Source organism: Canis lupus, chromosome 8 (genome assembly GCF_048164855.1).
Source record: "Canis lupus baileyi chromosome 8, mCanLup2.hap1, whole genome shotgun sequence".
In the NCBI taxonomy this organism is placed as follows: domain Eukaryota; kingdom Metazoa; phylum Chordata; class Mammalia; order Carnivora; family Canidae; genus Canis; species Canis lupus.
The window spans coordinates 21,618,867-21,633,984 of record NC_132845.1 but is presented as its reverse complement, the minus strand read 5'-3'; the positions used below and the strand labels follow the sequence as shown (position 1 = coordinate 21,633,984).

General features: G+C 33.2%; 1 protein-coding gene across 14 annotated transcripts in view; it reads right to left on the bottom strand.

The window, feature by feature from the left end:
- MTF2 (metal response element binding transcription factor 2) overlaps positions 1–15,118 on the bottom strand; it is a 79,363-nt gene that overhangs the window by 32,141 nt on the left and 32,104 nt on the right. For 13 of the 14 annotated variants that reach the window (XR_012035089.1, XR_012035086.1, XR_012035088.1 and 10 more), the window contains 8 exons: positions 12,459–12,657; positions 12,245–12,326; positions 8,180–8,275; positions 7,843–7,943; positions 7,310–7,458; positions 4,891–4,986; positions 3,679–3,747; positions 2,729–2,852 (listed from right to left, as the gene is read on the bottom strand). Coding sequence is in view for 10 of the 14 variants with exons in the window: in XM_072834556.1 (XP_072690657.1) it covers positions 2,729–2,852; positions 3,679–3,747; positions 4,891–4,986; positions 7,310–7,458; positions 7,843–7,943; positions 8,180–8,275; positions 12,245–12,326; positions 12,459–12,657 (916 nt within the window). In the remaining 4 variants the exon portion in view is untranslated. The remainder of the gene's footprint in view (positions 1–2,728; positions 2,853–3,678; positions 3,748–4,890; positions 4,987–7,309; positions 7,459–7,842; positions 7,944–8,179; positions 8,276–12,244; positions 12,327–12,458; positions 12,658–15,118) is intronic. The other variant, XM_072834557.1, reaches the window with a different exon arrangement.

Below are 15,118 nucleotides of genomic sequence, written 5' to 3'. Positions count from 1 at the left end.
TATAATCTAAGTATATATAGTAAGAACTAATGGTCAAAATGACACTCAAGTACTCATTTAACCAACAATATACTTAACATACAGTATTTCCCATGTTTTAAAAGTAATTAAAGGTACTTTAAAAAAGATTTTTAACATAAAAAGATTTTTGAACAAAAAGTTTTATAAACCTAAGTCTGGACTAGTGACAAAACTCAATTTGCAATTCAATTTCAGTTAACCAAAGACATACTATTTTAATAATCTAGAATAATCCACTATTTGTATTACCTTTGATTCTATTATCACAAACATTTAAAAGTAAGCTAAATGAAAATTACTGAATAAATGCTACAGGCTGGTATAAATTTTATGGTCTCATTATTAAAATCACACTCTCAAAACCAATTATAATGACAATATAAATATATAAAAGATTAATACAGAGGATTAAAAGCTAACTTCTATCTGTAAATATCTGAAGATGGAATGACTAAGTTTGAATATTTTCTTTTTTTAATGCAGAGAAAAAGCAATCAGAAATGATTAGAAAATCATTTGTTCTGATAATAAAATTTTTTTTTAGATTTTATTTATTCATTCATGAGAGACACACTGAGAGAGAAAGAGGCAGACACAAGCAGAGGGAGAAGCAGGCTCCATGCAGGGAGTCCAATGTGGGACTCGATCCTGGGACTGTGGGATCACGCCCTGAGCCAAAGGCAGGTGCTCAACTGCTGAGCCACCCAGTGTCCCTCTGATAATAAATTTGATGGCTCCAAAAAAATGGAAACACTCCTCAGAAAAGTAAAACTTCTCCACTGTAAAGTTTAAAGAGTATAATGTTCTTAATTTTTTAATTTAAAAAAATTCCCTATTAGCAATAAGAAATAGAAATTTATTTCTAGGACATTATTACATAAGCTAAAGAAAATGAAAATTTATCTACTAGTGAATTTTTTCTGATGTACAGCTAGAACTGAGAATCCTGAGATTCATAACCTGAATTCCTTTCTTTGAAACAGACTGATTTTTGTTTTTTATTTTCAGTCTCTTGAGTAAAATCTAAATAGCATTTTTAATAAGATAGTATTTGAAATAAAATAACTTGAGTCTTTATATGTGTGCCCACCATCTACATGAAGTAACTACGATAGAATTTAATGTGAACCATAAAATATACTAAGACTATAGATGTATCTGCATATGAAGTGCTAAAAGAACCATGGCAAAAAAGAAAGCATTTTTAAAAAGAATATATTAAAGCATTATATAATAAGATGACTATAATGAACACTACAGTTATTAGTGCCTTATATTTACTTTTTTCTTTTATTACTAATCGTTTATTAAAATTTATCAATTTTGTTAGTCACTTGTTCTCTCAAATTTCATCCAGAAAAAGCATGTAACAGAAAAGAATGTTCTATTTCTAACTTAAAACACTCAAAACATCTTAACTCAATTAATTTTAATATCTTTGATTTTAAAAATATTATTTTTAAGTATTCTACAAGTGTTTGATTTATATTTTACGTAGCTGATCTACCACCAACTTTTAAATGTGCATTATTTGCTCTCCCTGATGCCCTGTAAACCCGATATCCTATTTGACAAGAACTTTTTATAAACTGCCCCAAATAACCCAAAACAACCCAAAAATCCCTGATATCCTATTTGACAAGAACTTTTTATAAACTGTCCCATGTCTAAAAGCTACAAAAAACAGAAATTCCTCCTAAATTTCACATTAGTTTATACCTCAAAAAGTAATGTGACTAAAATTCACACATCTAATTCCACATACTATAAAACAAAATTTTTATTTAAGCTAAGAGTAGTTAGGGGCACCTGGTGGCTCAGTCAAAACATATGACTCTTCATTTCAGCTCAGGTCATGATCTCAGGATCGTGAGATGGAGCCCAAGATGGCATTGGGCTCTACAGTAGGCATGGAACTTGCTAAAATTCTCTCTCTGCCCTCCTCCTACCCTTCCCCATCATTCCTACGCTCTCTAAAGGAAAAACAAAACATTAAGCTAAGAGTAGTTAATATCCATATTTTAATAATCCTAAAAATGCTAAAAACAAGGTAGCTATTAAAGTCACTTTCTGCTTTGTGCTCATCTATGGTTTCAAAATCTTCTTCAATGAATATGCATTAACTTTTATATTGCTTTTTCTAAAAGACTCTGTAAACCAGCATATGTGATTAGACTTCGCAAATGAAAAGCAGAATGAGAGGGATAATCTCCAACTAGGATAGCTTCACTCCCTAACTCACTATTTTACACTATTACTGGGTCCTCCCATTCCTGGAAGTCAAAGATATACATACATATATAAGAGAGTACCAATAAGAGAGGAAAGGAGAGTATTGGTTACATCTCTTAAGCTTATAGAAACTTAGAAAAACAGGAGGAGGAACCAAATGCAAGATATACAATAATTAGGATTTCTCCCTCCCTTCTATCTTTAACTACAACAATTCTCATTTCAGAAAATGGAAGAATCAAGTAATTTTCTTCTTCCTTCTACATTTTTCTCTGAGTCAAGAAACAATAAATGGGAGGATAAGAGGACTAGTCCTGATATCCTCATCAATGTTACTTCACCCTGAACTAAAAATAAAATTCTACTTTAAATGTGTGACTTGTACATGTATCTTAGTTGCTTTTAATAGAAACAAAACAAAACAAAACAAGACATCAAACAGCTAATGAAGTTAACCCTAACTAAGACCACTTACCTCTCCAGGATGTAATCTATCCCAGTTTTCATTAATGTATGTCATAAGTTCAAGTTCAGAATCAAAGTATTTCTTCTTGTGAATAACACTTAGGTTGTAAAGGCATAGGTGTGCTATATCTACCCTGGAATCCAAAAATAATCACAATATACAAAAACAATGTTTTTGGGTTTTGTTAAGAAATCACATTAAAAAAAAATAAAAACAGCAATTAAAAAGTCCAAAGTGAAGTATTTAGGTAACCAAAAGGTCAACAGCATAAGTCATATTCACAAGATAATAAAACATCACATGAAAATAACTGGAAAACATTAAATACACTCAGTAGTAAATATAAAGTAAAAAATATCTGAATAATTACTTCAAATACATTCAAAGAGGAAGTAACTATATGAAAAAATAACTTAAAATAAAAAATTTTGTATTTCACTTACATATAAGCCTTACAACAGATCATACTTTAACACTTTATCTGATTCATGTGTTAAATCTTATCTTTTCCTAAAATACATTAAGCATTTAATAAAAATTCCTAAGTATTTACTATAAGCATTTTATCAGTAAATCTCCAAAATTCATCAAACTTCCCATACCCAAGAATTACACCAAAGCAGAAACTGGCATATTAGGTATAAGACCTCTCTCCTCTATTGTATGCTATTCTGACGACCCAAAAGAATTAAAAACATGAATAAGAATTTAAGAATCTAAAAAATATGTAAAGCTACATTTTATGCATTAGAAAATAACTGGCTTTATTATTTTAGCAAGATGACTAGATAATCTTTAGTGAAATGACATCAGATTTAAGGATAAATAAAAGAAATAAAGACAGGCATAAAGAAAAGCGATTTTTTATTTAAACCAAGTTACTGTATACAGAATGTTTCACCCTGTAGGTTTAAGAACATGGCCCTTTACTGCTCCTTAACAGAAATGTCCATACTTACCACTGTAATGGTAGACGTTTGAGGTATTCTGGTCCAGAACTGCAGACAGAGCAAATAAATGTATAAAACCTAAGGAAAAAAGAAAAGCTGTATGTTGAATAATCAAGGGTATACATAAATTATCCAACAGTTAAAACTAATATTCAGCAGGTACATATCCTACAATAGTTGTGTGATACACAAAGTATAATTTGAATTATGATATTGTGATTTAAAGTTTTCCAGTAACAACAGATGAAATAGTTCATAATGGGGGGGGGGGGCAAAGGCAGTATTTTTTACCCATTAGACATTCAGAGTTCACATACAGACTCATACACAGGTATAGTTTACTAATGGTTTGTGTGCACCATGAATTGCAAATAGCAGCCCCCATATACAATGTTATATTCAATGCTCTAAACAATCTGGTAAAATAAAAGGAGATAAGCTGATCTTCCGAAGTTCTGAAGGATAGTAAGCAGCATAAGCAGCATTTAAACCCAGATTTTTACACCAAGTTCAGTGCCCTTTCATTTTTCTTCCTAGAGCCCTCTACTATTCCACTTTCTCCTAATCCAGAAAGTACAGTGGGTCTGCTTTTGTAAAATCTTTAGATCGAAGGTGTAAATTTTGTACCAAAATTCTGTGGCCTTTTCCAATTTTCTGTCATAGGATCCATTTGAGGTTCTTTAAAGGAAGGTACCAATGGGAATAGTTTAGAGCATTGTGGGGCAATAGGAATAAATATAATCACTGATCAAATACTTAAAATTGTTCTGGAATAACATCTAAAAGCACAAAAATTATTTGTATTTAAAATTATGCATAATTCTAGTATATCATTCAGTATTTTCCCTCTAAGGTGACTCCTTAAAAAAAAATTTAAAAAATAAGGTGACTCTGCAAATCACCGCTGCAATGACATTTAGAAATCTGAAACTGCGGGATCCCTGGGTGGCGCAGCGGTTTGGCGCCTGCCTTTGGCCCGGGGCGCGATCCTGGAGGCCTGGGATGGAGTCCCACGTCGGGCACCCTGCATGGAGCCTGCTTCTCCCTCTGCCTGTGTCTCTGCCTCTCTGTCTCTCTCTGTGTGACTATCATGAATAAATAAATAAAATCTTTAAAAAAAAAAAAAAAAAGAAATCTGAAACTGCAAACATAACTACAGTATAAAAGCTAAAAAAAAAATTTTTTTTAAGTCAATTGGTAAAGGTCAAATACCCTTCTCACCTGTCTCCAAATAGCATTGGCTTTTGAAGGCATTGCACACAAGCCTCATGAAACCACTGCTTACATTTGCAGCATTGTAGCATCTTTAAATACCAGCTATAACAAGAGAGTTAAGGTTAAAATTACTACCTTTGGAAATAAACTTTTAAAAACAAAACCAAACCAAAAGTTGCATTATAACAAAATAGTTCTGATTACACTATGACATTTTTGCTATAGTTAGCATTAAATTTTTTCTTTCCCAAAAAGGCTACTGATGAATGATTTCACCCCTCTTTTCTTATCCACGAAGATTTATATAAGCTCTTTAAAGATACATGTACTATTTCCAGTCAACAAATGCCTGGTTCCTACACTAGTAAAGAATCTCAAAAAACAACCTAGGATTTTTTTTCACATTAACTCTCTACACTGAATAAGGGAGATTAGTTTCAGAAGTTACTGATGTATGCAGCTACTTGCCCCATATACCAAATAGTCACAGGCAGCTTTGTTTCTTCAGTGTTTCCATTATTTTTGTCCATTATGATGAGAAGGAATAAGAATAGGAATTTAATAAATTTGGTTAACAAAATTGTAAGTCTAATCAAAGACTCTACCAAATGTAAAGGCTTTGTGGCAGGTTTTGTTCTTTTTCAGATAGCTGAAGAAGCTAAGAAAACCGAATCTCTAGCCTAAGGATATCGTCTATTTTCAGCTAGTATATGGTTTTGATATACTGATATCTTTGCCACCCAAATAATGCCTTTTCTTCCAATAATTATTTTGCTCAACAAGTGAGTACCCCATTAACTGTAAGCCATATGTACACAAAGACAAGAAGACTGATATTAAGTAAGGTTATTCATTCATCAAAAGACTAATAAATACTAATTATGTTCCAGGTACTTAGCTAGGTCCCTGATAAAGTTAGAGTGGCTAGCAATATTAAACACAGTTCATGTGGTCATGGTATTTAAAGAACAACAAATGATCCACCTCATAAAATGCCTATGACAACTTCCACCAATTTTGAGCAATACTTTAAACTAAATGGCAGGTGTAAACTGAGTAAAGGAAATGATCACTCTCTATCATTATTCACTGTATCTCCTTTATAAGTGATTAAAGAAACTAGACAAATATTTCTTAAAAATCTGCACATGACCAAAAACTAAGAATTGTTATAAAAATGTTAAATAAAAAAAACTCCATTAAGTACTAAAGATTAAGCAGAATGAAGACCTAAAAATTCATTCATCTATACATTCACTTATTCATGTTTCATCACTGAACAACGTATATCTCAGTCATGGTAAACTTTTAAAGACATTTTCTATCCATGCATTTGAACACGTTAGTGACAATGACTGTCATTTAATGACAATGACTATCCCAGCATTCTCCTAAACAGCACCCTTATCAGGCGCCTGGGTGGTTCAGTTTGTTAAGCATCTGACTTTGGCTCAGGACATCTCTAGGTCCTCAGACTGAGCCCTGCGTCTGGCTTCCTGCTCAATGGGAAGTCTGCTTGTCCCTCTCTCTCTGCCCCTCCTCACCCCTCATTCTCTCTCTGCTGCTCTCTCAAATAAATAAAATCTTTTAAAAAAGTAATTAAATAAATGGCACCCTTGCCTTAAGAGAAACACTGAGTCTGGAAGGAAGAAAGACACAAAAATCCAATAATTACAATCTAAAAGAGTGAAATATAAAATGATTCACTAGTCATTTTTTTTAAATGTAGTACAAATACATGATGTATGACTTGGCTTAATGAGATTATTAAAAAAAAATTAAGAATTAGAAGTATCAGTTGACCACCACAAACCCAAAATGAGCCAAAAAAAATAAAATGGGACAACTCAAGAGAAATAATATGTACAATCTTTCCTTAAACAACAGAAGTATACCGTTCTGAACTCTAACAGCTCAATTATATTCTAAGGCTATTCTTAGAAACACTGTATTTTCTAATCATAACACCGTATTTCAAGATTAACTTTCAAAAACTGGAGAGCAACAAAGACAGAGGTTAGATGTCATGTTGCAAAGAATGTTTGATCATAATGGAGATTTTAACCTGGAAAAAAAACTATTGGTACGAATCATGAGAGTAGGAAATATGATTGCTCGATTGAAATATTTTAAGAGTTACCTCCTAAGAAAGATAAGATGTACCCATTTAGTTCCAAAGAGCAAAAGTAGGACCAGTGACCAGCAGTTAAAGATAAATTTCTAAACATTCTTAGACTCATTTATTTAGCTCATATTCCATGATAAAGATGACTATAACTATGGCCTCTAATTTTCTCCCCTAATTTTCTTTATTGATATTTTCATGCATTTACAATTCACTACCATTCTCACACCACAATCAATAACAAAAATAAAGAATATAAACAAAAATCACTTAAGGGGCATAAAATAACTATTTACTTACTCTCCAGGGCCTCCACAATAGCAATAACATTGCTGGACATTGGTTTTATGACCTGCATCCCATTCAAGGTCTGCCACACTATAGGGTAATGTCTGCTTCATGACTTGCAATGCTTTGGCATTTGGTCCTTTCTTAAGCGCACCACCCCTCTATATTAGAGGGAAAAAGTTATTTAAATGAATGAAGGATAAAATTTTAAATACAATTCTTTAACATAAAAATGATTCTGAAACTTCCGAAGAAATTTCCATTCTAAATTTCTTACCATATCACAGACTGTTTGACTAATAATAATCTTTATTTTGTCTTTCAAATTATTGCCCCAATTCCAAGACCACTCACTATCAGAAAATAAGTGCAAGGATAGCTGCAAGTCACTTAAGCATCATTAGTCAAACAATAAGCATCACCTCTTTCTACCCAGCATTGATTGCTCATTTCAGTCACATAAACTTTGAACATACACAATCATTACGTTGAGAATGCCTTACAAATTCCATTTAGGGCTTTAGCCCAAAACACTTAAAAGATACCTTTGTTGTTGTTGCAAAAACACACTGTCGACAGAGCCATTTTTCATCTGAATCAATCACACTGGAATCAATATGAGGTGTGTGACACAACTGATGATATCCTTAATATCAAAAAAAGCATAAAGCAAATTCTATTTTATTAATAAATACTGCAACACAATTTCAAGAAGGCATTTCAGTACTCTTCGCCTACATTAATATATTTACAATTGATGAATAAATTTATGATAACAGCTTCAAATTATCAATGTAAAGTATTTTTAATCATTAATTTTCAACAGGAGCATTAAGTAGGTAATAAAGCTTTTCCACAAGATTAAAGGAAATAAAGGTTTACCTTGGCCACACTTATCACAAATAACCATTTCATTGGGAGCTTCTGAATACTCTTCTTGACATATTGTACAGACCATTTCCCCACTACCAGTGGCTCCTAAAATGTTGAAAATATATATTAAAAGACAGTCATAATATAGAAGTATCTCATATAACAAAGCTACTTTTTTGACTCAGTGGGTAGCCCACAATGGCAATATTTATTCACTAGATCATAATGATTTCTTCTCAAGACAAAGTACTATCTATAAAATGCTATCTCTATGCCCCCTCTGTCCCTCCCACTTGAACTTAAGATACCTAACTACCTACATTGATAATTTAACCTGTTTTTACAGCAGAGGGCATAATGCAAACTGCTCTCAGGCAAATCTCTTATCATTCACTTCTAACATTACTACTCCCCTGCTGGACAAGAAGATGGGATGTTTTGTGAACACTCCAACTATTCTCCAGACTACACATCTACCTATATACATATATTCACTTACCCTACACTGCCTACCATCATGAGACTAAAGAAAGAGGGCAAAGAAGATAATGTCAGTGACTTCTTTGTGGATTCAATACATTTCTTTTTATTTACTAACTTATGAAAGAAGCTGAACTCCAATGATTTAATCTCCCATTTCTGAAATCTGGAAATATGGTGTCCAATAGAATATCCTAACAAAATCTCAATGCAACAAACGTCAAGCTGTTTCACAGTTACTAATTGTATTTTTTACCTGAATAGGTAAATTATTTCTTTAGGCATTTTTACTCCAAAAACAATTTTATTATTAAAAAACAAAAACAAAAACAATTGTATTCTACAGAATTTAGAATATGATTTTAACGTTCTAACATCATTATTCCCAGTATCCAAAAACAATTTTATTATTAAAAAACAAAAACAAAAACAACTGTATTCTACAGAATTTAGAATATGATTTTAATGTTCTAACATCATTATTCCCAGTATTCTCTTCTCATCAATTTCATAGTTAAAGTACACAGTATATTCATTGGTCAACAATAATAAAAATGTACCTTTATGGGCAATCAGCCGGCCAGGTATTGTTAGGCTCTTGACATATATTACTTTGTTTAATTCTAAAATTATTAGAATTTTAGAGTATCTCACTTATAGAGAGGAACTGAGGCTCAGAAAGATAAACTAACCAACCCAAGGACTCTTAGAAAGTATCAAGGCTAGGATTCAAATCCAGATATGCCAGAGTCCATACTCTCTCCACTGTGAGTTCCTTCCTTCTTTTCATTATTTTGTCCTATTTTTTCTATCAAAAGTATTATTCACACTGCTATTTTCAAAATTATAACTTCTGATAGTTGTATAATATTACATCCAGTGGAAATAACCAAATTTACTTTATTACACCTCTACTCTTAGATCTGTAAGTTAACAAATTTTTTATTTGTTCATTTTTTGCAGTTTTTCTTGTCTTTTGGTCTCTCGTCCTCTCACCCTCTCTCTCCCAGGCATTGTTTACTTCTTTGTACACTTGGAAGGACACAGCCTCCATAGCTTCTAAGTTTATGATTCCAGTCAGGAGAGCAACCAGACTGAGCCTGGCACCTCTCAGTCCAAGTCTGCAATTACTGACAGCCCCAGGTTTTGTCTTAGGTATATCAATTTTGTTGTTTTTGTTAAAATAAAACTACAGTAAATACTTTCCACCTACCTTTTCATTTGAATTATTTCTTTTGAATAAACTGCTAGAACTGCATATGCAGTATCGATTAAAGAATATAAAACATTAATGTAATTGTTAAAGTAATATTTAAGATAAAAATTATTTTCACAGAAACCATAATATTGTTAAATTTTAAAATCCTTTTAAATTTGTTTTAACCTATCTCCCTTTTGTAATGCACTTTTCTTTCACTACTAACATGACTATATATTTTTCCTTATTTACATAAAATTTTTAAGAGTCTTACTAGACAGGTGAAATTAATCCAATTTATCAAGTTATTTTGATATATATCTATTGTTAGCAAGTTTCTTACAGAAAGAAAATTACTAAAGCTACTCTCCTACATTGAAATCTGCCATAGTGCAGTATTTAGTTTCACTTGGTCATTCTATAACAATTACATGTGTGCTTTTTGGGTGCTATAAAGAGTTAAATAGGGGTGCCTGGGTGGCACAGTGGGTTTAGCATTGGACTCTTGGTTTAGGCTCAGGTCATGATCCTAGGATCGTGAGTCTGAGGTCTGCATTGGGTCCTATGCTCAGCACAGAGTCTGCCTGAGTTTCTCTCTCTCTCTCATTCTGTCCCTTTCCCCTATGAATGGGCACACACTCTCTCTCTCAAATAAATAAAAAAAAAAATTTTTTTAAAGGGTTAAATAGCTAAGGAGTGATCCTTTTTTTCTTTTCAATTCTAAGGATAATAATTTTTAAAAAGCCAGTCAGCAAAAACAATCACAGACCACTTAGCTGATAAACTGGGTGCAACACATATTGGACAGTACTTCTTACTGTAACAACTTTCTATATGTACTACTGACATTTTTCTTCCTGTCTGGAAGGAAGGAGTAGAGAGAGGGAAGAAAGGAGACAGAAAGATCTATTTTTAACCTGCAAGAACCCTGAAAAGTTGAGAGAGTCACATAACTAACAGGGGAACAGAAGCAGTATAACATGTTTCAGTCCTACCACAGAGAAAAACTGAAGTTTACAAACTAAGAAAGAAAAAATTCTGTATGCAGGGTAACAAGACCTGCTCAGTATCACTACTGTTGGAGAACTATCCTCCTATCCCTTTCCTCATTGACTCAATTTCAGGTTCAAAACATATTTTCAGTACTTTAAACTGATTAGTCTTAAAAACTATAAAAAATTTGTCTTAAAAGACATTTTACTAGAGTTACGAGCTATTGAGTTCCCCAGCAAAGCCTGAGTACCAAACTATGTATATGGTAATTAGAAATTCTAATTCTTTTACCAAAACTTTCTTAGTCTTTAAAAAAATTATGAAATGAAGAAATAGAACACAGTAGTAACCTACCACAGAGTTCCACTTGGGATTCAAATTAAAAACCCAAGCACTAAGTACTTTAGAAAGATATCCAACCTTCAGGGAAAGAAAATTTACGTCTCCTTTCTACAAGATATGAAACACAGGTCTTATCGCAATTAAAAAAAAAAAAGTGGGGGTTTGGTATACAACTAAAATATTTAGATTTTTTTTAAAAAGATTTTATTTACTTATTCATGAGAGATAGAGAGAGAGAGAGAAGCAGAGACACAGGCAAAGGGAGAAGCAGGCTCCATGCAGGGAGCCCGACACGGGACTCGATCTCGGGTCTCCAGGATCACACCCTGGGCTGAAAGCAGCACTAAACCACTGAGCCACCCGGGCTGCCCAATACTTAGATTTTTAATAATCATAATTTATAAATCACTTTTCATGAAATATCTAGAATAACACGTTTATATGGCAGATTCAAAGGGCATACGTAATTATAGAAATTATTACAATAAAATAGAAAGCATTACAAGAAACATACCTATAACCAAACCAAGTCATACCTGTATTCATTTTTACTTCTACACAAATACAGAATAATTTTCCCATCTAAACATTAAAAATTCTAATTAACCGATCATTTCAAATCATTCTTATTAATGAATACTTCTAATACTCTAAACCTGTTTAAAATACCCTAATTTCCCCCAAAACATCTGGCAAATAGTATGTTCTCAATAAATATTAGCTCTCTGCATTACTTTTACTAATATAAGCAAGTAACAGTTAAATTGAAGCCCAAAGTATTTCCATATCAGTGGCTAAAAATTTTTCTTCAGAGTTATTAGATGGGTCCTAACAATAGTTCATAGATGTGCATCACTGATGCATCTGTTCTTTAGTCTATCACTACTCTAACAAGAATAATCCCTATTCTTACAGGGTCAATGACATAGATTATAACTCCTTGAGGACTGTGAAGAATACATTTTCTCAAAAGTGATTCAGAGTTACTCAATAGAAAATGACAGGCTAAAGGAAATCAAATTTTAGTGTAAATCATGTTCAAGAGAAATAGAAGCACCTGCCTGTTTGAATGTCCTTCCAGAGAACCCAAGATTTAGAACTGTCTTCAAATATGATGAAGCAGCTCTGTTTCAATATGTTTATCTGAAATATAAAGGAATTATGGTGATTTCCTTTTAAGTCAAAAACTAAGTTTTGAAGTTAAATTTATAATTCAAAATTATTAAAAGTTTACTGCAAAAAAAAAACAGCAAAAGATATATAAAGGTAACTTGCCTTTTTGATAGTTCCAAGATAAAACAAGCCATCTGACCATCTAGCTAGGACATCCTGACCCTCTTCAAATTTACATGCTGGCTTTTTGACTTTATGTCCATCCTGTAAAGACAGCTTGGTCAAGGATGTTGGGGTCTTTTGGTTTCGACGTAAAGGAGACCGCTTGTGGACCAGTGAATTACCTGCCCCTGTAGAGTCTCTGTTTAGGAAGTAAAAGACCATACATAAGATTAACTTACTTATAGAGCTTATTTATGATATGCTTTATATATTAATCAAAAATTTTGATTTATTAAGAACCTTAAATTGGAGAAAAATATAATAGGTAACCTCAAATCACAAATGCTCTCTAGGAACAAATAACTTTAAAAGAAAATGGTAGATGTTCTCAATATTCATTCAGTGCCTACTTTTACTGAGGCAAGGATTCAGCAACCACTCCAAGATCACACATATTCAGGTCAACTATTATCAATATAACAGCTCTAAACCGAAGTAGGTAAGCCACAGTCTTGAGCAAAGGATGCCTTAAATCTCATGACTGGGTTTAAATAAACTAAAAGAAGTTACATGGCACATTCCATAAGCACATGAGAAAGAATAAAAATGATTAGGCCACACATAGTAAAAACACACTGACCAATGACTTTGGGGTGGTTACATATATTCAATTCATTGGAAGAGTAGTGATGACCTCCTTTCAGGGAACCCTACTGAATTAAGTCTTGTATATTAATGAGAACATGTCCCAAGTCCCTCAAATACAAAGATTAAGAGTTTATAAAAATTAAGAACTACCAATTTCACAAAATCATATTCAAACGAGAGGTATAACATCACTTACATTTTTTAACCAAGACTCCAAAATTGTATCCCAAAAATACATTATAATTTGCATATTAATTATTCCACAAACAGCACAGCATATCCATAGCATAACTACTATCAACTTTTCTCAAAGGTAACAAAGTACTGTTTGTTTTGTTTCACTTTCTTTACTTAGATGCTTTACTAATTAAACATACAACAATGTATAAAACTAGACAGTAACTGAAAAGTAGATAGTATAAAAGTTAAGTAAAAATAAAACAAGTAGGGACCCCTGGGTGGTTCAGCGGTTGAGGGTGTGCCTTTGGCTCAGGGCATGATCCTGAAGTATTGGGATCGAGTCCCACATCAGGCTCCCTCATGGAGTCTGCTTCTCCCTCTGCCTATCTCTGCCTCTCTCTCTTTGTGTCTCTCATGTATAAATAAATAAATAATCTTAAAAAAAGAAACAAACAAGTAGGTGGGACGCCTCGGTGGCTCAGCGGTTGAGCAGTTGAACGTTCTGCCTTTGGCCCAGGGTGTGATTCTGGAGTCCCGGGATTGAGTCCCACCATCAGGCTTCCTGCATGGAGCCTGCTTCTCTCTCGCCTATGTGTCTCTCATGAATAAATAAAATCTTTAAAAAATTAACAATAAAAAATAAGTAGGGAAGAAAAAATGTTTCAATAGCTAGGAATTGGAACTACCCTACTGCAATACCTAAGAATACACAAATTCAAGGAAATTCTTGTCATCAGCTTGAACATGGATGAACCTTGAAGACATTTTGCTAAGCAAAATAAGCCAGATAAAAAGAACAAGTATTGTATAATCCCACTTATATGATGTAATTAGAGTATCAAATTCATTGAGACAGAGAGCAAAATGATGGTTGCCTGGAGCCAGGAGGAGGTCAGCATGCAGAGCTGGTGTTTAAAGAGTAGTACAGAGTTTCAGTTTGAAAGATACTGTATTTTTTTTCAAGTTTTTATTTAAATCCCAGTTAAAAAATAACATCAGGGCAGCCCTGGTGGCTTAGCGGTTTAGCGCTGCCATCCGCCCAGGGTGTGATCCTGGAGTCCCGGGATCAAGTCCCACATCAGGCTCCCTGCATGGAGCCTGCTTCTCCCTCTGCCTGTGGTCTCTGCCTCTCTCTGTGTGTGTCTTTCAAGAATAAATAAATAAAATCTCAAGGAAAAAAAAAATAATGTTCTTAAGTGAAACAGGGTTTTCTCTGTGTGTGTGGGCACGTTGATGTATATGGAGGGTTTTTTGTTTTTGTTTTTACTGTAAGTGCTCAACAATAAAAAATATTGCCTTGTTTATGCTAATGTACACAGAAGTTTGACCAAACATTGTTTTCATGCCATCTATACAGAGATCAACACAGTGAAGAAGGCAAATAACATCTAAGTATTAAGAAAATAATTTTGATCTTTCAAACTTCTACAAGGATCTATTGTAGTGATGGATGTAGTGTAGTGTGATCCATCTCACACTATGAGAACCATGCTCTAAATAAAAGAATATATGTTATATGTATCTAAATAAAGGGACTATGTCTGCCATAGATAGCTGTAAGGAAAAGGCATTTAGTATGATGATTAAGGAGTTAAAAGTCTGACAAGATGAGTGCTGGAGAGAAAAATGGAGAATGAATAACTACCATTAATCTTACCAACCGGAGTGCTCAATGCTAGGCTGAGAATCTTCTTTCACTAGACACTAAACAACTTATTGCCTTCAAATCACAATATGAAAATGACTCGTATCACAGTAAGTACTTTCTGGAAAACTATAAATCCAGGGCACCTGGGTGGCTCTGTCGGTTAAGCTTCTGCCTTCAGCTGAGG